This window comes from Miniopterus natalensis, chromosome 1 (genome assembly GCF_054644295.1).
Source record: "Miniopterus natalensis isolate mMinNat1 chromosome 1, mMinNat1.hap1, whole genome shotgun sequence".
Lineage (NCBI taxonomy): Eukaryota > Metazoa > Chordata > Mammalia > Chiroptera > Miniopteridae > Miniopterus > Miniopterus natalensis.
In genome coordinates this window covers 41,488,259-41,509,368 of record NC_142081.1, presented here as the reverse complement: position 1 = coordinate 41,509,368, position 21,110 = coordinate 41,488,259, and the positions used below count along the sequence as shown (strand labels likewise).

Here is a 21,110-nt window from a genome sequence, read left to right as displayed (position 1 = left end):
AACCTGGGGCAGGGCTCCATCCGTCACTTACAAAATGGACCGCCCTTAACTCGTTCACTGGCTTTTAGTGATGCTGTGCTTACTCCACAGCTGTTTCTGTTCCCAAGCTTATTTGTACACTTTGACAGTTCCAAGAAGCATACACTCTCACTTTTTCCCTCTTGTTTAAATTTTTTTTTAAGTTTTATAACTTTTTTGAAATCGTTTCAGACTTAGAAAAATGTTGCAGAAATAATACAAAGAATTTCCAAACACTCTTCACAGTACAGCTTCCCCAAGTATTCACATCTTACATAACAGAGGATAATTTCCAAACCCAAGAAATGAACACTGATACAATACTGTCAGCTTATCTTCAGACCTTAGTCATTTTAGCCATTCATGTCCTTTTCCTGGACCAGGATCCAGTCCAGGATCACACCTTCCATTAGCTGTCATTCTCATTTTTATAGCCCTATACAAAGCCTCAGTTCTCGGGAGCAGCTCTATTCAACCAAACTTTCTGCGCCGATGGGAATGTTCTGGATCTGTGCTACATAGTATGTTTGCCACTAGCTACCTGTGGCTATTAAGTACTTGAATTGTGGCAAGTGGAACTGAGGAACTGAGTTTTACATTTTATTTCATTTTAATTATTTGAAATTTAAATAGATACCTGTGGCAAGTGGCAGCGTATTGGACAGCACAGCTGGTCTGGAGTTTCACTTTTAGGTGACTTGCAAGTGCCAGTTATTGTGCAGCTCGGCCACACCAATCCGAGTGTGGTTCCAGGGAAATGCAACTTTGGAAGCTTCACGGTTTCACAGCATGTGAAGGTACCTGTGCTGGAAGCCTGGAAGTTCTGCCTGCCAGCTGTTTCTAATTCGAGCTCTCTGGCATATGGCACAGATGGCGATGGCCAGTGGGGAGCCCACATCTTAGACAAACTCAGAGTTTCCCATTGGGCCTGAGTCCTGGGAAGGAGATAGAATAAAAACTGTTGGAGCTGAAAGGGGTTTCAGCTATTACACATGGCTGGTGGGAGTTCACAATGGTACAATCCTCTGAAAGGCACGTGGCTTATCTACCAAAATTACAGGTACATTTTCCCTGTGACCTGGCAATCCCACATCTGGGAATTGACCCTACAGATAAACCTGCAAACCTCATACTAACACTAATGCAAGTTAACACGGGAAACTGTGCTGTGGAGAGGGGTATATGGGAACTCCGTACTATCTGCTGTTTTTTAAAACTTTTTAAAAATAAAGTCTATTCGTAAACATACACACACAAACTAAAACTTTTGAAAAAGAGAGGCTTTGAAACCAGCCCATTTTACAGGCATAACTTGATGATCTGAGAGGTGTGTCTTGCCTGAGGCCTCGAAGTTCACATGAAGTCAGACCCAGCATAGCGCAGCCTCTGTGCATGTGGCACCCGTTCTCTGCACGTGCTGTGTGGAGGTGGAAAACCCTCCTCTTCCATCTTCCATTTGGGAAAGGTGTTTTGTACCACATGGGACTTGAATATTTTATCTGGATGAATTTTGCACAATGAATTTTGTATTTTTTTTGAGAAAAACAGCAAGTTCTTAAAATAAAAATTGAAATGTTGAAATAGTTCTCAAATTCAATACTTGTTTCTTTTATTTGGGAGATCTATGGCAAAATCTCAAACCAAACCAGGATTGGTTCTGTGTAACCACAACCGTTCAACTCACTATCTGCAGTCAGTGCCTGGCAGTCTGCTGGGAGCTGGGGAGTGGAGCTGAGCAACTTAGTCTGGGTGGTGGAGGGGCTCGGATACCAATAATGTAATATAATGTGGTTGGTGCTGTAATGGGTGTATGTAGAGAACTGTGGGATTTATTCTTCCTTGGAGAAGGTAAGGGGGAGGAAGGTGAGAGGCTCACAGAGAAGACAGAAGTGAGCAAAGCACATTCCAAGCAAAAAGGAATCTATTTAGTGGCACGGAGGTGCAGAGATGCCTCTGGAGAACGGTGTGGCTGGAGCACAGGAAGCATGGAAGGAAGAGGAGAGATGAGCTGGAGGGGCAGGAGGGCTGTGAGGGGCCGGGTGTGCAGAGGGGTGGGCCTTTTCAGCCCTCTGTTGAGATTATTCCAGTGGGCACTAGTTGTCCCAGAGCCCCCCCACCCTGTCAGCCTGCGTCACAGATGCCCAATCTGTCTTCCTTCCATAACCTTCCTTCCTTTGATCCTTGATAAACATCTTGCACCCAAAGTTTCATCTCAGCATCTGCTTCAGTCTGAGACCTGGGGGTGGAGGTGTGGGGAGGGGGTCCAACATGGCTGAGTGGAACAGTGGTGCTGGGAACTGAGGTGATGGGGTTTGGGAGAGAAGAGACAGGTTTGGGCAGTGGGGACATGAGTGGCTTTTGCCAGTAGAGTCTGGGATGCCTGCAGCCTGGTCTGGGCGGTGGAGGGGCCTAACAGGTAGACATTCAAGGCCAGCACCTGAACTTGGTCAGGGCTAGAAATGACAGTTGTCAGGGTGTAGAGCCAGGGAGCAGCTAAAGCTGTTGAGGGCCCTGACTCACAAAGGGAGAATTTGAAAAGAAAGTGGAGGGCAGTCCTAGTTCATTACTGCACCAGGTGAGGGGTGCAGCTCACCACCTGTAGACTGGCCCTGCCCACAGGAGCTCCCTGTTTGTTGGGAAGTCACACACAGTGAAACTATGCAAGGAAGACTCAATGCTAAGTTAAAAACAGCAAGCCCTGCCTTCATGGTTTACCAACTGCTTCCCTAATTCACGACCATTGTCAAGTTACGAAGAAATAAGAAAGACACTGTGGCCTCTGTGGAAAAATCACCGGCTTTAGGGATGGTCAGACCCAACTTGGCCACTCCTTACTGTGTGACGCTGAGCAAGTCTCTTGACCTCTCCCAGTCTCCATGACCTCACCTGTAAAATTAGTTTAAAATCTGAAAAAGTATGACCAACTCAATATTTTGAAAACTTAAAGGGAAAGAAGCATGGATGCTGATTTTTTTGAAACTTAGAGAACCAAATAGTTAATGAGGAAAAGCTATAGTTGTTTTTTGTGTAACTAGGGAATTCCAGTTAATAAGTGCAGAAGGAAAGATAAAAATTCAAGTATTGTCACTGCTCTGTATCCCCTAATGAAATGATGCTTCTGTACAGTGCTCAGCAGTGACAGCTAAACCATCAGAGGAATTTTCCAATGACTGATCAGGCTGACAACGCCTGAAGCTGAGCAATCTTAAGAACTTAGACACAGACAGATATTATGTGCCCTCTAAAGTTCCCAACAGGAAGCACACAACTCCACCTATGGATTCCTGCCAAAAAGAATGAACTTGAACCTGCTCAAGCCTCTACATATAACTACCTACCAGTTTATGGGAAATACCAGGGACAGAGAAACAAGTTAAAGGACACTGTGAGGTTGCAATCAGCCAAATCCAGACTGTGGTGAATTCTATAGGGCAAACAAGCCTGTTTCTTCAACAAATTAATGGCAAGAAAAAAAATAGAGGGCAGAGGAACTTATAGTTTAGAAGAGATTTAAGAGACATTTCAATCAAATACAACGTGTGAACTTTGTATGGAAACTGATTAGAATCAGTCAGTCATAGACGTGTATGAGATAGTCGTGAATGGGAACACTGACTCATGATATGAAGGAATTGTTGATTTTTTTTTTTAAACATATCTTTATTGATTTCAAAGAGAGGAAGGGAGAGGGAGAGAGAGAAACATCAATGATGAGAGAGTCATTGATCGGCTGCCTCCTGCATGCTCCCGACTGGGGATCGAGCCTGCAACCCGAGCATGTGCCCTGACAGGGAATTGAACCTCAGTCTCCTGGATCCTAGGTCAGTGCTCAACCACTGAGCCATGCCCAGCTGGGCTTGTTGGTGAATTTTTAAGTGTGTTGATGGTATTATGGTTATTTTCTCTCTTGAAAGTATGTACAGAAATAGTTATAGATAAAATCATACAGTATCAGAAATTGCTTTAAAGTAATCCAGTGGTGGGAATAGGTGTGGAAGAAGTGACGATGGGGTAAGAGATGACACAACACTGTCCATGACTTGATAATTTTTGAAGCTGGGTGAGTGGGGCATGTTTCACTATATTATTTTCTCTACTTTATGTGTGTTTAAAATTTTTCATGAAGGGGAAAAAAAGATATGAAAACTAGCTGGCACATAGTAGCAGCTCAATAAATGATAGCTACTGTTATTTTACCATGGCAAACTGTGCTTAAAAGAGATTAAGTAACTTACCTAAAGTCACACAGAATTGGCAAACACCACGGTCTGCTTCTCAGAAAGTCCTATGTCTGTGTAGTCTGGTCGGGTAGCTACAATAACCAAAAAAAGCCACTCACTGAAATTGAATTTTTATTCCAAATGACTGTAATGCCTAGAAAGATAACAGCGAAAACTCAAAACAATTTACATAACTGGAAATCTGAAGTAGTTGACCTGCAGGAGAGCAAACAATGTGACAAGAGCCTTGGTACTCTGGTAACGGTTATAACCAAGATAGCATACAAATAATCAATGTCCTTCTGACACACAATCTGGATGTGCGGTATTTATAGCAAATAACATAAGAAGAAAGGAAGAAAGAAAAAAAGACAAGGAAAAAAATTCCCCCAAAATCCCAAACCTCAGAAATTAACATTCACATAAGGACACAAGGGTGAAGACTTTTGGTAGCAAAATGTTCACAATTCTTAAAATGGGAGTCTTCAAAAGTACTTCTTCAAATTCAAAAGCTAAAAAAACCGAAGAGGGAACAGTTACACTGGCTTAGAAGAGCTGCTGCCTGTCACGAAGGTGACAATCAGTCCTACTTCCAAACAGTGATAGCCCAACAACTGAGCAGAGGGGCCCCCTGGCGGGCACCGACGTCACTGATTGTACAGGAACTCGCTGGATTCCTGTCATCGCCAGCCAAAGCCCCGGCTACTGCTCCTCCTGACTGAGGCCCAGGTTGCCTTTCTGCACCTCGAGTTCCTCTGCACTGACCATCGACGGGTCGATGGCCGCGTATTTGGTTCCATGGAATTGCAGCAAATGTATCTGTAGAAATGCAGAATCATTACTGTAAATGTCACCATAGTATATAAATGCTTTGTACTTCTAAAATTACAGAGTAATACATACAAATTAGAGAAAAACTGGAAAACACAGAGAAGTCAAAGAAGTATTTTTAAAAACAATTTGGGATCTTTGTTCCTTCTCTCCAAGTTCCTACGAATTCTTCATAAACATCTTAAATGGTGCATCTGCTCCACGAGCAGGTGTCTACCCTGCCCCTCTGCTGCTGCGAGGCCCTTCCCAGCCTCTGCTGTTCTGCCCAACACCATGATGAATGTCTCTTGGAATCAAGTGTTTCTGTATTTAGGATCCTCTCCGTAGGATCCATTTCCACAAGCAGATGACAGGATCAAAGGACATGACTGTTTTTTTAAGAGTCCTGGTACTTGCTGCCAAATTGCCAAAGCAATCATTTCTCACCGGTATTCTAATCCCACTCAGGTGGAAGATGAGGAGGTGGCTATGTGTTATTTTTGGCATTTTTTTCTTTTAGTTAATCCTCACCTGAGGATATTTTTTCCATTGCTTTTGTTCTTCAAGAGTGGAAGGGAGGGAGGGAGGGAGGGGAAAAGAGAAACATCTGATGTGAGAGACACATTGATTGCTTGCCTCCTGCACTCACCAGGGATCGAACCTGCAACCCAGGTATGTGCCCTTGACTGGGAATCGAACCTATGACCCCTTGGTGCGTGGGCCAACGCTCTAACCACTGAGTCCAACCACTGAGCAACACTGGCCAGGGCTTGTGTGTGTGTTTTTTTAATGCATTACAAATAGACCAAGAAGCCCGGCGGGCGTGGCTCAGCGGTTGAGCGTCGACCTAGGATCCAGGTGATCGGGGTTCAATTCCCGGTCAGGGCACAAGCCCGGGTTACGGGTTCGATCAATGACTCTGTCATCATTGATGTTTCTATCTCTCTCTCCCTCTCCTTTCCTCTCTCTGAAATCAATAAAGATATATTTAAAAAAAAAAAAAATAGATCAAGAAGTCACTTCATGGAATTCAGCTCGATCCCATTAAGGTCCAGTGTCCTGCACTGACTGAATCCATTGCGTCCAGGAGGCAAGGTGACATCCTACCAAATGGCTGCTTCGGTGTGGAGGCAGGTGGGCCTACTGTTCTTAGAAAAGGGATGGTGGGCGGAGACTCACCCGGGGACCTCTAAATACCTGCTCGAATTCTCCTATAAATTAATGGAAACCAACTTGATTGAATCAATGCTCATTCCTACAGGGAATTCTGTAGTTCTCTTACTCCACCACCATCAGAAAAAAAAAGGCTTTATGCTTCAAACCATACACTTTGGGCTCAAAGTACTCAGGGTTCCAAGCTGGGACTCACCTGTACATAAAGGTTCACCTCTGCACTTCTGCACAAGTATGGGAAATTGCCTCCTGTTTTAAGGTGAGCCCTCCGCGCATTAGGATACAGTTTGTACATTTCTTCTTTAGCTTCAGTTGAAAGTGCACTCTGGTCAAATACCTTTTAGAAAAAGACAAGGTTGAAACCTGCTGGTATTAATATGTTCTTTTCACATTATGGAAACTGCTCCCTAAGCATTTCTTTCTCATGAAGAGACACTGCTGACCCCTGTGCAGTCTGGGCCACCTCTTCCTGCTGACCCCAGTGACTCTGATTCCAATGTAAGACATTAGCTACAGTTTTGCTGCCAAAGGTCTCTTGCATCCTTTGTGCGGTGGGGCGAGGTGAGGGGATTCTCATATGAATTTCCTTTTTCCTCAAACATAGCTAACTGAATTAACAATATTAATAGTGAATCATCATTGAAAATGCCAATTAATTTTAAAAGGATCATAAAACTACAAAAGAACTTTTAAACTTATTAGTTTAAAACAGCTACATAAGTAGTATATGCTCAGTGAAAAAAAAAAGAAAATCCAAAGAAGTTTAGAGTTTCCTGAGGGAGCCACTGCTAGCAGTTTGGGGCATATGATTCTACATTTTCCAATGTCTATAAAAAATGATGTTTATACACATATGCAAAAATGTTTTTCAAAAAGTAATTTAAAAGAAGCAAAAAAAAAAAAAAAGCATCTCAACTTGCTAAAGCTTATAGACAGTTCTCAGTAACCATGTATCCAAGCGGTAGGCACAGTTTTAAAAGGTGAGCAAGCAGAACAAATGCACCCTGAGAAGCAGACACTTCGCCAAGTGCACTGAAAGGCTGGCTCCCTGCCACGGTAAATGTGAAAAATGGTAAGAAGTTATTGTATACATGCTTATAATAAATAATTTCCTGACAAAATCAACTAAAAACACCCTGTTATCTGAATTTTGGAATAAATCTATTTTTGAGGCAAAATAGTTATATGATATTAAAGAATATATAAGCCCAAACCACAATGAAATACCACTTCACATCCACTAGGATGGCCATTATCAAAACAACAGAAAATAAGAAGTGTCACTGAAGAGAGGGGACAACTGGAACCCTTGTGCATTGCTGGTGGAAATGTAAAATGGTACAACCACTGTGAAAAATGGTATCATGGTTTCTCAAAAACCTAAAAACAGAATTACCATGTGACCCCAGCAATTCCACTTCCAGGTATATGCCCAAGAGAATGAACAGTGCGGACTCAAACAGGTATTTGTACGCCCACGTTCAGAGCAGCATTATCCACAGCAGCCAAGAGGTGGGAACAACCCAAATGTCCATCAACAGATGAATGGACAAATAAAACGGGGTACACACACGCAATGGAATATTACTCAGCCTTAAAAAGAAATGACACGCTGATACGCGCTACAACACGGCGCGGGGACTGGGAGGAGGGGCGGAGACTGGGGAGCTGCTGTCCAACGGGCGCCGGGTTGCAGTCTGGCACGATGAAAACTTCTGGAACTAGGCAGCGGGGATGGCTGCACAACACTAAATGCACTTAATGCCACTGAACTATACACTCAAAAATGGTCAAAATGGTCAACTTTGTTATGTATATTTTACCATAACTCAAAAATCTAAGAAGTTTTTGTACTAATTAGATGTTATGGAATTCTTGTTTCGCTGCCCTCCCCAGGGTACCTTTTCTTTGCTGCCCAGATGTGTAATAGCCAAAGTGCAATATCTGTTGGTAAAATGGGTAAGAACTACCACATTTGTTTAAATTTATTCTCATTTCAATGGTGTTATTCCTGCTAGGAGTTGTTTTGGAGTTAAGAAAGCTGAGGAGTAAAAAAAAAAATCCAAGGCTGCATTTGAAAAACACTGAAAAATAACAGAATAATTATGAGGAGGATCTGGACATATACATTTAAAAAGATAAAGCATCTATTTTACTTAAAAGGAAGCTTACATCCATAATGGTTACAGGAATGTCCCGAATTTTATGAGGTTCCACATAAGAATTTTGACAATTCAGGGTAAGTCTCGAAGCCAGTTCGCTCTGACCCAAACTTTCCAGCTATAGAAAGAAACACAGGTAAAGTTATTGAATTAGTTTTGTTTTTCATATTTTCATTAAATCTACAGATAATATTTGTTCTTATAAAGGAGGTATCATGTGTAGTGGGGCCAGAAAGGTCACCGATAAGGAAGCACAATGTATTTGAGAGCTATCAACTAGGCCTCTCAGGTGGTGGCATTCTTCTGTTCTGGGAGCCTGGCCTTTCATAGTCTTCAACCTCAACTGCTTCTTCAACTACGTGCCTGTGGGCAGCATGTCAATTCCCGCAGCCCAATATGATAAACATTTAGGAGATCTTAGAGCTGACTAAGACCTCAGAAAAATCATCTAACCCAGTATTTTCTAAATACAAGTCTAGCACTGGCCAGGTAGCTCAGTTGGTTAGAGTGTCATCCCGATACACCAAGGCTGCAGGTTCGATCCCTGGAGCAGGGCACATACAAGAATCAACAAATGAATGCATAAATAAGTGGAACAACAAATTGATGTTTTGCTCTCTCTCTCGCTTTCTCTCTCTCCCTTCTTTTCTCTCTCCAAAAAATCAATAAATAAAAATAAAAATAAATGCAAGCCTATAGACCTGCTACATCAGATCCACCTGGAGGAAGCTGAAGAGGGAGTGGAATAAAAATGTAGGAATCCCAGATCCCATGCCCAGGAATTTCAGCTCCATGGTCTGGTGTGAGGCCTTGGAATCTGTATTTTGAAAAGCTCTCCCCAGTGATTCTGATGAATTACCAGCAGTAATGTCTTTGGATATTTTAAAGTTAATATGGAAGACTACTTAACGAGCACCTCTAATACATGTTCAACGAGATAGATGTACCTTCAGGAACCAAGCAAACATGAAAACTCCCAGTACAAGATGTCCCCACCCCAATTCGATGATCCTTACCCTGTCCACCATGAAATCAATAGCATCAGCCATCACAGGGTCCACTGGGCCAGATGAAAAGTTTCCAAGAACTATTTTTTTGAGCATAAATGATGGCATCAGCCAAAAGCTGTAAAACAAAGACCTGATAATTTAAACTTCGAAGACTACAAAAATAGTAAGAATTTTGGCCAAATGTTTACATTCTTACCTGTTTGCAGTCCAAGTTTGGTTAAAGATGGAGGTGTCACTGAAGGAATTGCAGAGAATGAGGGAATGGACTCTGGGAGATTTGTGAGTATATTCAGCAAATTTCTGGGCCAAAAAGCCTCCCAAAGAAGCCCCAAAAAGATGAACCTAATTGTAAACAAACACAAGGAGGATCCTATAACAATGATCAATCCTGAACATAAATATAAAAAAAGTTGTTTTAACAGTCACCAACCACAGAATACACTGTCACTACTAGCCAATAAACTAAACTAACTATAGCAGTTAGAATTTTAGGAAGTATTGTATATAAATGCAATTTATATATTCCTCACGAAAATAAAACAACTGTGCATAAGGTGTTAAAAAAAAGGTGTTCACAAATGAAACCACTTAGCAGTTTCTGTTTAAGAAAACTATGAGTCAGTAATTCCACTCTATCCCCAAGAGAACTGAAAACACATGTCCACACCAAAACTTATACATAAATGTTCACAGCAGTGTTATTTATAATAGCCAAATATTCTGGAAACAATCCAAATGTGCACCAACTAATGAATGGATAGGCGAAATGTGCTATATCCATACAATGAGATATTATTTGACAATAAAAAGGAATGAAGGAATTATATATGCTACCACATGGACGAACCTCAAAAACTTTACGCTAAGCTAAAGAAGCCAGTCAGAAAAGACTGATTTCACTTACACAAAATATCCAGAACAGGCAAGTCCACAGAGACAGAAAGTAGAGTAGGTTGCCAGGGTTAGGGGGAGGGCAAGTGAAGAGTGACTGCTGGGTATGGGGTTTCTTATTGGAGCAAGAAAAAGTATTCTAAAATTGACTGTGGTGATGACTGTACATATCTGTAAAAATACTAAAAACCTTTGAATTATACACTTGAAAAAGGGTAAATTGTATGGTATGGGACTTTTATCTCTATGAGCTGTTATTAAAAAATAAGAGAAAGACAACACCAGGCTTTATAACGCAAATGCTGCATTAAAGTCACATGAAAGTAATTTGTTTCATGGTACTCACTTTATCCAGTTGTAAATGGTCTAAAAGCTTTCTGAATCCATCACAGAATTCAAGATGGTCCCAATAAACTGGATATTGCAACTGAAATAATAAAGAATTTAAAACTTATTTATTTAACTCCTATATATCTGAAAAATTTAGGACTCTCATAATAGCATTTCTCAGTTGCTTAAGCTCTGCTCCTTATTCAAAATATGTGAAAATACGTTTCTCACCTCCTCCTAAACTTCAAAATTCACGTTTTATCTAACAGACCGATTTTAAGAAGAAAAAAAAGCAAACACACACCTTGATAGTATGTGAATAACAATTTCAGTTCACATCGCTTTCCTTTCCAAACAGCTGAGAAACTCGGAGGCTCAAAGGTGCACAGAGCAGAGCCCATCCAAGTAAAGAAATACCGTTTCCCCGGAAATCCAAATTCATTCTGAATTATGGCTCAGGAGAACCAGAAACAAAACCTGTTCTAAAGAGTGTTCCCTCTCTTTTGGGTAGCATTTCTTTCAGGGAGCATTCAATAAAATTGTTCCTTTTCTTTCAATTGACTTAATTAGTCTGTATGATTTCTTGAACTTTTTTTATGACCAAAAAAGTATGGTGCTTGACCCTAAGTCACCTGTTTATTAATGCTGATGAGGAGGAAAAAAAGAAATACAAGTACTAATTCTTTTCTAGGAAACTCAAGCTTGTCACCTAAGAATTCTCTTTCTTCAATAATATGTAAGACCCATCTGGCAGGCTTGTTGTTTTAAATACTTAGATTCATTTTGTCATTAATAATAATTAAAATAAATACTGCCATGTAAATTACAGGATAATTTCAGATTTGACGTAATGTGTTACTTTTACTATAATAATTCCATTTGTGGATAAGATTCTGCTATTTTGAGACAGCATGGAGAACAGAGTCTCCCTGGCAGAAAATTTGAGTCAAGAGAGAGATGATAGAGAGAGAAGGAGGGAGAGGGAGAAGGAGAGGGAGAGGAACACTGATGTGAGAGAGCAACATTGATTGGTTGCTTCCCATACCCACCCCAACTGGGGACTGAACCTGCAAAACTTTTTGGTGTACAACGGGACGACGCTCCAAACTACTAAGCCACTCGGCTGGGGATAAAACCTTTAATTTAAAAATATCTGTGTCCAGGACAAGTGAAAAATTGTACACTACTTATTACACACATAATTGAGTATAAGTAAGACTGGAAAATCTGAATAAGATGGGTGGATTATATTAGTATCAATACTCTGGTTGTGATATTGTATGACGTTTTATGAAATGTGACCACTGGAAGAAACTGGGCAAAGTGCAAAGGGATATATTTCTGTATTATTTCTTACAACTGCATGCGAATTGTAGATTTCATTTAAAAATTTTAAATTAAAAACGTATCTGTGCATTTTAACTGCTAGATGCTAACAAATATCTAATAAGTTTCAAAACCTCATGGTATTGGGCATTCTGTTCAAATTGTAAGGACAAAGTAATTTTGAAACACTGTTGGCCTTTGCTTCATTGATTATCTAGCTAATGAGATAGGGAAATCCCACATCAAGAAGCTTGACGGCAAGAAGAAATACCCAGCTAGAAGGCAAGATATCAGGACCTGCCAGTTTGGAGTGATACAGTCAGCTTTCCACAGCGCTCTAAAGTGGAACAGAGGCCTGGGGGCTCCTCCTCCCTGGCTGATAACAGGGGCCGCAGGAAAGGTAGTCATGTGTGAGGCTGCAGAGAGCTGGGATGGGGGCAGTTACCACCCTGCTCTCATGGAAGGCTGTCCACTAAGAGGGATTACTGAAACCCTAGAACAAGAGAGACTCAAACATGCCCTATGAGTAATGGCTCAAGAATCTTGAGGGATTTAACCAGGGAAGAAAAGACCTGGGAGGAAGGTAGCAGGCAGTGCCCGCTGATAATAACCAGTTTTCTTAAGAAAGAAAAGGGCTGTCAGGAAGGAGGAAGAGGAATTAGATTTGTTTTGTGTGGCCCCAGTTGGTGGTGCCCTCAGTAGAATTTTTGGTTACCTTTCAAGAGAAGAGATCTGGCCCACATTTTCTTTCCGTTAGACAGTAAATAAAATGTATAACAACAGTAGTTCCATGGGAAGTACCATTTACATGTTAATATTCCAGGTCCCAGAAACAACTGCCAGCTCCAAAGCAAAAATCTCTCCTTCCTTGGAAGTTAGGAGACCACCCTCCATTGTCCTTACACAGTCGAGGTGTGCCAAAAAAATGTCACCAGCAACAGTGCCTTCCCCACCCACACCTTTCTCCCAGAGAAGACTCAAGAATGATCAATGGGAAACTAGATTGAGACCAGACTCAGCGGTAAAATACAACTAAAAACCAAAAAGTTCTTAATCAAATGCTGAGGACACAAGCTAATTAATGAACCTCCATTCAACTGTCAAAGATGTACATTAAAGGAAGCTTTCGGTCACCTGCATGTTAGCAGATCTCTTCGCTGTCTAACATGCCATGCTCACCTCCCGGGAGCAGTGGTGTAATAAACAAGGAGTGGAAATGGAGTCAGAGGACTGAGCTTGGCTCTCCCTCTACCACTTACTGGCTGTGTGACCTGCAGTGATCAGTAAAATGGCCTGACCTCAGTTTCCTCATCTATGAACAAGGACAATGCTTCCCACTGATCAGACTTGTGAGAAGAGCGACAGGAGAAAACGCACAGAAAAGCTGGGAGTGGAGAAGGCTTCTGACAGAAGTTTGTCCCTTCTGCATCTCTGGCTACCATAACACCTTCCTTCAAAAGGCCTCATTTCACATTTTTGCCCTGGCCGGTCTGCCTTAGTGGTTACAGCATCGGCCTACAGACTGAAAGATCTAGGGTCTGATTCCTGGTCAAGGGCACCTACCTGGGCTGCAGGTTCCATCCCAGGCCCCCGGTCAGGGTGTGTGCGGGAGGCAACCAACGGACGTGTCTCTCTCACACTGATGTTTCTCTTTCTCTGTCTTTCTCTGTCCCCACCCCCTTCCATTCTCGCTAAAATCAATGGAAAAGATATCCTCAGGTGAGGATTAACAAAACAAAACCCAAAAAATCTTCATTTCACGTTTTAAAAAAGAAAAACAGTATCTTACCACAATAAAAAATGTGTCCTTTACCATAGTGGATCAGAAACAGAAGCACAAAAAACCATACAATGTGGATCTGAACTGGAATACTGAATCAGTAATACTTACAGCTATCACCCGGTAACCCCATCCAGTCAAAGCCAAAATCTGCCGGAAAAATACATCTGCAGTGCCGCTGACGGGGGGCAGAAATATGAGAGGACACCTGATATTTCTGGGACCTGCATCATAGAGTGACCAGATCTTACTGTCGTCATCATCCACGATAATCTGGAGGGAAAGTTATATAAAAAAGGAGTCTTACAGATTTGTTTTTTGTACTGTTAATTTCACACTATAATTTTGCCGACAATTTTCGTACCACTGTCTTGTTTGTTAAAAGGTAACCTGGGGATGGGGTGGGGGGGCGTCAGCCAGATTAGTACATAAAATAAACTGCTTTGGTCTCCTTTTCCTTTCTTGGTGCTAAGGAAATATTTCACAGAACTGCTTTATACTCTTCCAAAGAGCTGCTTTTTCTACCAGTTTTCAATTTTCCTTTCCATCCATGATTATATGAAGTCTATTTTGTTTACCATTAAACTGTAAACTCGGTACATGGCATCTTATTTCTTCCCCATACGTGTGTGTGTGTGTGTATGCTTGTGTGTGTTTGTGTGTATGTGTAGGGTGTATGTATGTGGGGTGTGTGTTTGTGTGTATGTGTGTGGGGTGTGTATATATGTGTGTGTGTCTGCGTGTTGGAGAAGGGCAGTTTGCAGAGTCACTCTCCAGTGCTGACCCAGGGGGCTGACTGGGATGAGTCAGGTCAAAGTGTGAACAGGGGAGGCAAGGGAGAGACAAGACTTCAGGCTCTAGGGACCAACTGGGTAGAGATGGCACCACTCAGGAGATGCTTCAGGAACCTGATCTAGCCCAAGCTTCCGAAGGGGAGACTTCTGCTAGAGGAGGGACAAGGCGGGTGTGGGTGTCACTGTCCCAGGAGAATGTTTCAAACCATTCAGTCGGGTGTGGGGAGTGGATACAGGAAAAACTGGCTTTTTTTTTGAGGGGCAAGTGGGTAGAAAGGAGGTGATCAGAAACCCTCCTGATTTAATGGCTCTTGACCCAACAGGGGGGAACGATGCACATTAAATGAGCTGAGACTACTCAAGTCACCGATTCTCAGTGTTCAATAAGTGTTAGCTATTAGAATTATTCATTGTGTGTTAGTTTAATTTTTGTTTTCTTTCACTTTTGGTGGTATTTGGAAAAGTACAATAATGGCTTGAACTTTTGCCAGTGCAAATCAATATTTATCCTAATTTTACATTAAAAAGTTCAAGTCCTCCAGGTTCTACTTCCTGAGATCTCCTAGCTGGCAGTGCTGTGTCATTCTGGGTGGCAGCACACTGACCGTGGTCACTGATGTTACTAGGAGCAGACAACAGGGCAAGGCAAAGTCCAGAGGGCCCTGGCAATTCCCTTTCGGACTTGCCCAGGCCACAGGTGGTCACAATAGTATCTCACATTCATATTGTTTGTATTTTGCCATTCACATTTTTGCTTTTCATATCTTTCTGTTATAATTGTGGTAAAAATCTCTCACTTTGACATTGCAGACAGTAAATCTCAATCTTGTAGTAATAAAATTCATATGAGAAAAGATCTCTAAAGTTTGCCAGAAAATTATTTCAATAATCCAATTTGGAAGAAAAGTAAGAACAATAGCATGTTTTTCCCCCCTTTCCCTCCCCCAGTTTTATTGAGATATAATTAACATAGTATGTTCTAAATATGTCATAAATACTTGAAGGTTGTTTATCACTTCAACTTTCTCAGAGTTCTGTGAATAGCAATTTTGTCAGAATTCCTTTAGAAGACACATATCTGTTTGATAATATAAAATCTAGCCCCACAAAATGTATCAAGCAAATTTATTATGACTTTTATGAACCAAACTGACCTGACAGCTGCAAAAAATCACATCAATAAAACAACTTCCTATAACTGCTTCTAAGACTAGATAAGTTTGGGTTGTTCTGGGTCTGGTGATCAACTTGTTGAGTCCATCAAGAGGAGCTTGCATGAGTTACCTTGAGGGGATGGGACAAAGTAGAGGGACTCCAGAGGCCAGTTCTCTTTTTAGCATGGGCAAGTTTCCGGGTAGCAAGAAGAAAGGGGGCTCCTTTTGGTAAGCAGCCACGTACTTCCAGCTTTGAAGCCAGATTAATCTGATTTTAATCCCAACCCTACCAGGCTGTTTGACCTTTAACAAGCTAACCACCGTGAACCTCAGTTTTCTCATCTATAAAATGGGCACACCACTGCCCACTTTGTTAAACTATTGAAAGGATTAAATAAGATATCTGTGGACTTCCTAGAACAGTGCCAGGTATATAGCGGGAATTCTGTCTATACTTGGAAATTATATCTCAAGTTTCTATATGGAGAGTAATTTTGTTGTTATTTCAGATTTGCATGATACTTCCACAGCTATCTACCCTGACAAAATAACAGACATAGATGATCTTCAGACCATAGTACTCTAATACTTTTGCAAGGGGATCAGCAAAGATTTTATACAGCCCTTGTCTAGTGTGATCCCCAAACATTTAGGATTAATCTGGGACTCAGAGTCAATAGTGAAATTTCAATATAAGTATTTGGTGTTTTTGGACATTCCAGGGAAATAAAGTTTCCAGGAGATGACTGTGGCAGAGTGAGTGTATCATTGCTAACAGAAGACCTCTAATGTAACCCACTGTAAATCTTAAATCTGAGGAACAGAAAAATGCTTTATAATATGACTGTGCTGTAAGCTTTCCACTAAACTATACTGAGGAATATACATATTCTTGCTTGCTTGAATATGTAAAAGTAATTATAAAATAACGACTATAGTTATACTCCCCTTTACTCTTGAGTGAGTCTCAAAAGCTGGCTGTACTTAACAGAGAAGGGGTGAACTTTATGCTCTGCAACCCAAAGTCACGACACTTGGCAATAACCTTTACTCTCAAATACTACTAAGACATAACATCTAAATCACACACAAAAACAATATAAAATTTTGCAAATAAGAGGTGTAGTAAAATCATACATACCTTTTTAAGGGGGACTGTGCTTCTAAACCAGTTATAATCAGGAGAGACTTTAATCTCTCCCATGATTAGCTGAAATGGAGGTTAACCCTGAAATAAAAGCATGTGATGTTTCATATCAAGAATTCATGTTTACATGGGAACTAAATGCAGAGTCTGGTCTAGCTATACCCACAATGCACACTTTAAAGGGTAAAACCAAGGAAATGGGCTATTTTTACCTTGTTGGTATATACTTAAACCACAGAAAACAGTTTGGTGAAATGTTATCATCATAGAGCAGGAAGGGCCCCTGAGAGATAATTATTCAAACCTCCTTTAGTCCTTCAAAAGAGGAATCTGGTCTAGAAAATTTAAACGGCTTACCAGAGATGCCATGGCTACTGCAGAGCTAGGACCAAAGGCACAAGCCTTTTCTGACACCAGATTGCCTGTCCTAGTTAAATGACTCCAAACTGCATACCGTCCCCTATCTTTTGTCAATATTTTATTAATCCATTTTTAATAAAGATGTTTCTGTTTGATAGAATTATAGGGAACAGTCCACACTAGAGAAAGGAGTTAATGTAAGCCTGCTTCCTGATCAATTCACCAAATGCCACAAATCTAACTGTAGTGGAACATAACTTCAGAACCTCACATGCAGTTCTTAATCCAAAACACAGAAAAATTGCTGTTCATATCGGTGTGATTAAAAATGATATAATATTCTCTGAAAGATCTATGATAATATATGAGGGTAGGCTTGAGGGCATTAGAACTAGCAGCCAAACAAAACACGTGCCTTTAGAAAAAATGTGTGGTCTTTTGTTGTGAGATTAGTGATTTCCAGCTCTTATAGTTCTGTGACCTTGGAACAGTCACTGACCCCCTTTGGCCTTGTTTTCTCATCCATGACTGTTTTCACCACGGTATCTCCAAAGCCTAGAACAGTGCTTGACACATAGCAGGCATTATCTGTTGACTGACTACGTCCTAAGGATACTGAACTAGGCAATCCTAGAGTCCCTTCTAACTTGGGCAACTATGGGTGTTGAACTGGCTGAGCATCTTCAGTTTAAAGGCTGCTCTCCTTGCTCAGGCATGTGTGTTATGCCATAACAGGAACCTGAAATTATAGTTCCCTGTTGCAGACTCTTATTGCCAAATGAGGAACTTCCACGCATTGGTTTCAAAGGATCAAATATCTGCAACGTACCCTGTCCTCTAGCCCAGGGCAAGTCTGGATTTCCTAGCAGGGCTGTGATGAGTTTGAGACCCTAGGATTTAACTTCTGGGCTGACTCTGAGCTGTCGTTTCAGAGGGCTTCTCTGGACTGACCAGGGTCAGGGGATTCTAAAACCAATGGAGCTCTTCCTCCTTCGCCCTCCACATCTCCCTCAGGCACACAGGGCACTCAGCAGTCTCAACTGTTACCTCTAACCTTGGGGGGGAGAGGGGGAGGTTGACAGATTGAACCCCAAGGAAATGTTAAGTGTAGACATCCAATATTAAACTTGATTTACAACCTTGACATTGTAATAATGGTCTCTTCTCTCAAGGCTAAGATGGTACTTTTAGAAAAATTTGTTAAAATTGTAAGTTGCTCTAAAGTATAAAGAAAATCATTAGGCAGTCGTATCTTGAAAATCACTGTGCACAGATATAGTTATTATTCATACTGAAATAAAGAAAATCATTCTTTGCATATCCATTTTCTCTTAAATATTAACATGTTAAAAAATCTTAGCCATTTGAGCTATAGGCTTTCTCTGAACTGGTTATAACTTTTAATTGAAAGCAACTAGCACATACAGTTGATTCTGGCGTATTTTCAACTTGGACAGACCTGAAACATTCCGATATCGTCTACATGCTTCCTAATGGAGACATTTTTTTACTATTGCATTACTATAAACAATTACTATTCTACAGAAGGAAATATCAAAAATGTTTAGCAAAAATAAAAATCTACTCAATAGATTTATAAAACACCTTAGCTAATTAAAACCAGAAAGCTTTCTTCTAGATTTACCAAACTTGGCACAAAACAAATTATTCAGTTTGGAACCAACTGCAACGTACTAACCAAACTACTATACACAGGCAACCCCCCTCCCCCACTGTCATCCACTTCTTCCCACAGCAATAAATACAAAGATGTTCCTTACCGCAGTCCTCAATATTATTCACAACCACCTCAGCATCATAACATTTTATAACTAATCTTGCTGGAGAGATTCCTGTGACTAAATTTTTGTAGAGGCAAGTGATTTTAACACTTGTGCTAGTTTGGCAGTACATGAAAGGTAAGACAGATAGCAAATGCTGCGTATGACCAACTGACATCTAAGTGGGGAAAAAACCCTCACTGCTGCAAAGGGAAAGCAGCTGTGAGCAGTATGAAAAGGAAGTTTGTTCTCCAGGCTCTCTTTCATCCACTAAAGGGGTGTACTTTTCCAAGTCACAAGAAGAACATTCTGTAAATGGCAAAAAGGTTAACTGAGATTGTGACCAAACTGGTTGGTATTAAAAAAGAAAGAATGTGGACCATGAGCTCAACACTGATTTGATCTCTCACAATTCGATTCTTCACAAAAACAAAAGCACCTGTTCATGCTGGCAGGGAAAGGGCTGCAGAGACTAGCCTCAGTCTTGCTCAGGGAAGCCCCTCCTCCGGAATGCTTTGGACACCTGGCCCTCCCTGGCCCTCCGGCTGCTCCACAGTGAAACTGCCAGTATGAGTGTGCACTAAGAATTACCAGCGCTTATGTTTCAACAGAACCTGCCAGTTTACAGTCGATGAAATCACCTTTACCAATGTTTGTCACATAACTAGCTTAACTAGTCAGAGGTTTTCTGAACCTTTATCTCAACCCGTAGTTGATCTACATATGGCCAATCTGTGATTATTATTAACACCACAATAACAAAATATTGAACCGGAGACTCTCCAGGTGATGCAACTGGCTTTTTAAAGCAAGTCTCCGTTCCACACCAGTAAATAGCTATCCTTTTTTTTAGATCTCTTCAGGGGAAGATTTATTCCTTTTTCATGAACTTTTTTCCATTATCTTCTAAATCTCCTGGGAGGAAAAGCTGCCTACTTGACATTTCTTCTGTGACACCTCATCTTGTGTTCTGTCTTGGTATAAAAACCTTTGGAAAATTGCACACAGCTATTAAGTTACTCTTCAGTCTCTTGAATTTTTGTGCTAACAGGAGCTGGAACATTGTAGGTGGAGAAGCGGCATAAATGCAGAGCTCATAACTCCCCAGGAAAATGAGAAGAGGAAAAGTGAGACACTCCAGCTCTGCTACTTTTCTCAAGTCTCACTCAGCAATGACGAAGTCATTTGTCACTTTCAGGCTGAGGCACAATCTCCAAAATAACTGGCCTCTGCTCAGAGTTCTTAAAAGTTTAATGGAAAACATCTTCCTGGGCTGCAGCAGTGTAGCCCCAGGATGCGATTGCAGGAGTATGGCCTGGTCAAGCGCCCCCCACCCTCACCCCAGACGTCCTCCACACGGACCCCCATCCTTTCCCAGTCCCCCCTCCCCGTGGCAGCCACACAAAGGCAGGGTCACAGGCACAGCGACCACCCCCTGAACTCAGTCTTGAGCTCAGCCCCCCCACACACGATCACGTGCATGGTCACATGGATCGGCCCACTCACAAAGTCATACCGACTGAGCCAGTCGCTCACACAACATACACACTCACCTGCAACCCCATACACACAGCACAGCACACCCCGGCTTCCTAGGCCTCGCCCACCTCTCACCAGCCGTGGCCACCCCCACGTCCTCTTTCCTCCTCCCCAAGGCCGCTCTTCCCTCCAGTACGGGAGCGGGCCGAGGAGGCGGCGGGGCCCGCGCGGGGCCGGCGTCCGGAGCGCTCAGGACCCACAGGCGCTGCAGGCACTGGGGCTCCGGGGGCGGCCGGCCTCCGAGGGGCGGGGCGCGCGGCCGAGCGAACCTGGGCCGCCCCGTCCCTCCTCCCGAAAGGTCTGCGCATCGGGCTCCCCTCTCCCGCTTCCGGGTTTGAAGGGGGTGGGGCCACGTCGTGAGGAAGGGGCGGGGCTGCAGGGCGCCGGTGGTCACTATGGCGACGGGCCGGGTGCGAGATGACTGGCGCTCGGGCTTCTCCGTGCGGGACGGGAAGCCGGCGTCCACCGGGCGGTGGTTGCGGACGTGGGGAGGAGGTCCGAGCGCCTCGGGATCCGCTCTGCGTCACCTGTCTGCCGTGGGAGAGGCTGCGGAAACAGGAGGAGGGGTCACCGAGCCCCTTGGGACCTGCCTCTGCCTTCAGGTCGCGCCCTCTT

General features: G+C 42.3%; 2 protein-coding genes across 2 annotated transcripts in view; one reads left to right on the top strand and one right to left on the bottom strand.

Annotated features, from left to right (window-relative positions):
• The window catches only part of ANKDD1A (ankyrin repeat and death domain containing 1A), a 39,855-nt gene extending 38,789 nt beyond the window's left edge, over positions 1-1,066 (top strand). The window contains exon 15 of the mRNA XM_087820871.1: positions 1-1,066. This exon is cut by the window's left edge and continues 485 nt beyond it. The gene's annotated coding sequence lies outside the window, so the exon portion shown is untranslated.
• A 3,287-nt stretch (positions 1,067-4,353) lies between these two features.
• Positions 4,354-20,658, bottom strand: SPG21 (SPG21 abhydrolase domain containing, maspardin). Its single transcript, XM_016208605.2, has 9 exons — positions 20,564-20,658; positions 16,810-16,896; positions 13,832-13,993; positions 10,631-10,711; positions 9,590-9,735; positions 9,400-9,508; positions 8,394-8,501; positions 6,418-6,558; positions 4,354-5,057 (listed from the first exon to the last, which is right to left on the bottom strand). The coding sequence occupies exons 2-9, from the start codon at positions 16,870-16,872 to the stop codon at positions 4,941-4,943; spliced, it is 927 nt and encodes a 308-aa protein (XP_016064091.1). The 5' UTR covers positions 16,873-16,896; positions 20,564-20,658; the 3' UTR covers positions 4,354-4,940.
• Between the last annotated feature and the right edge of the window lie 452 nt (positions 20,659-21,110).

What these genes read in the sequence shown, in the direction of transcription:
- SPG21 (XM_016208605.2), bottom strand. Translation starts at nt 16,872, where the DNA reads ATGGGAGAGATTAAAGTCTCTCCTGATTATAACTGGTTTAGAAGCACA. An exon ending in CAAACTTGGACTGCAAACAG is followed by an intron (nt 9,509 to 9,589) that starts GTAAGAATGTAA and finishes TTTGTTTTACAG; the next exon opens with CTTTTGGCTGATGCCATCAT. An exon ending in TTGATTTCATGGTGGACAGG is followed by an intron (nt 8,502 to 9,399) that starts GTAAGGATCATC and finishes TTCTTTCTATAG; the next exon opens with CTGGAAAGTTTGGGTCAGAG.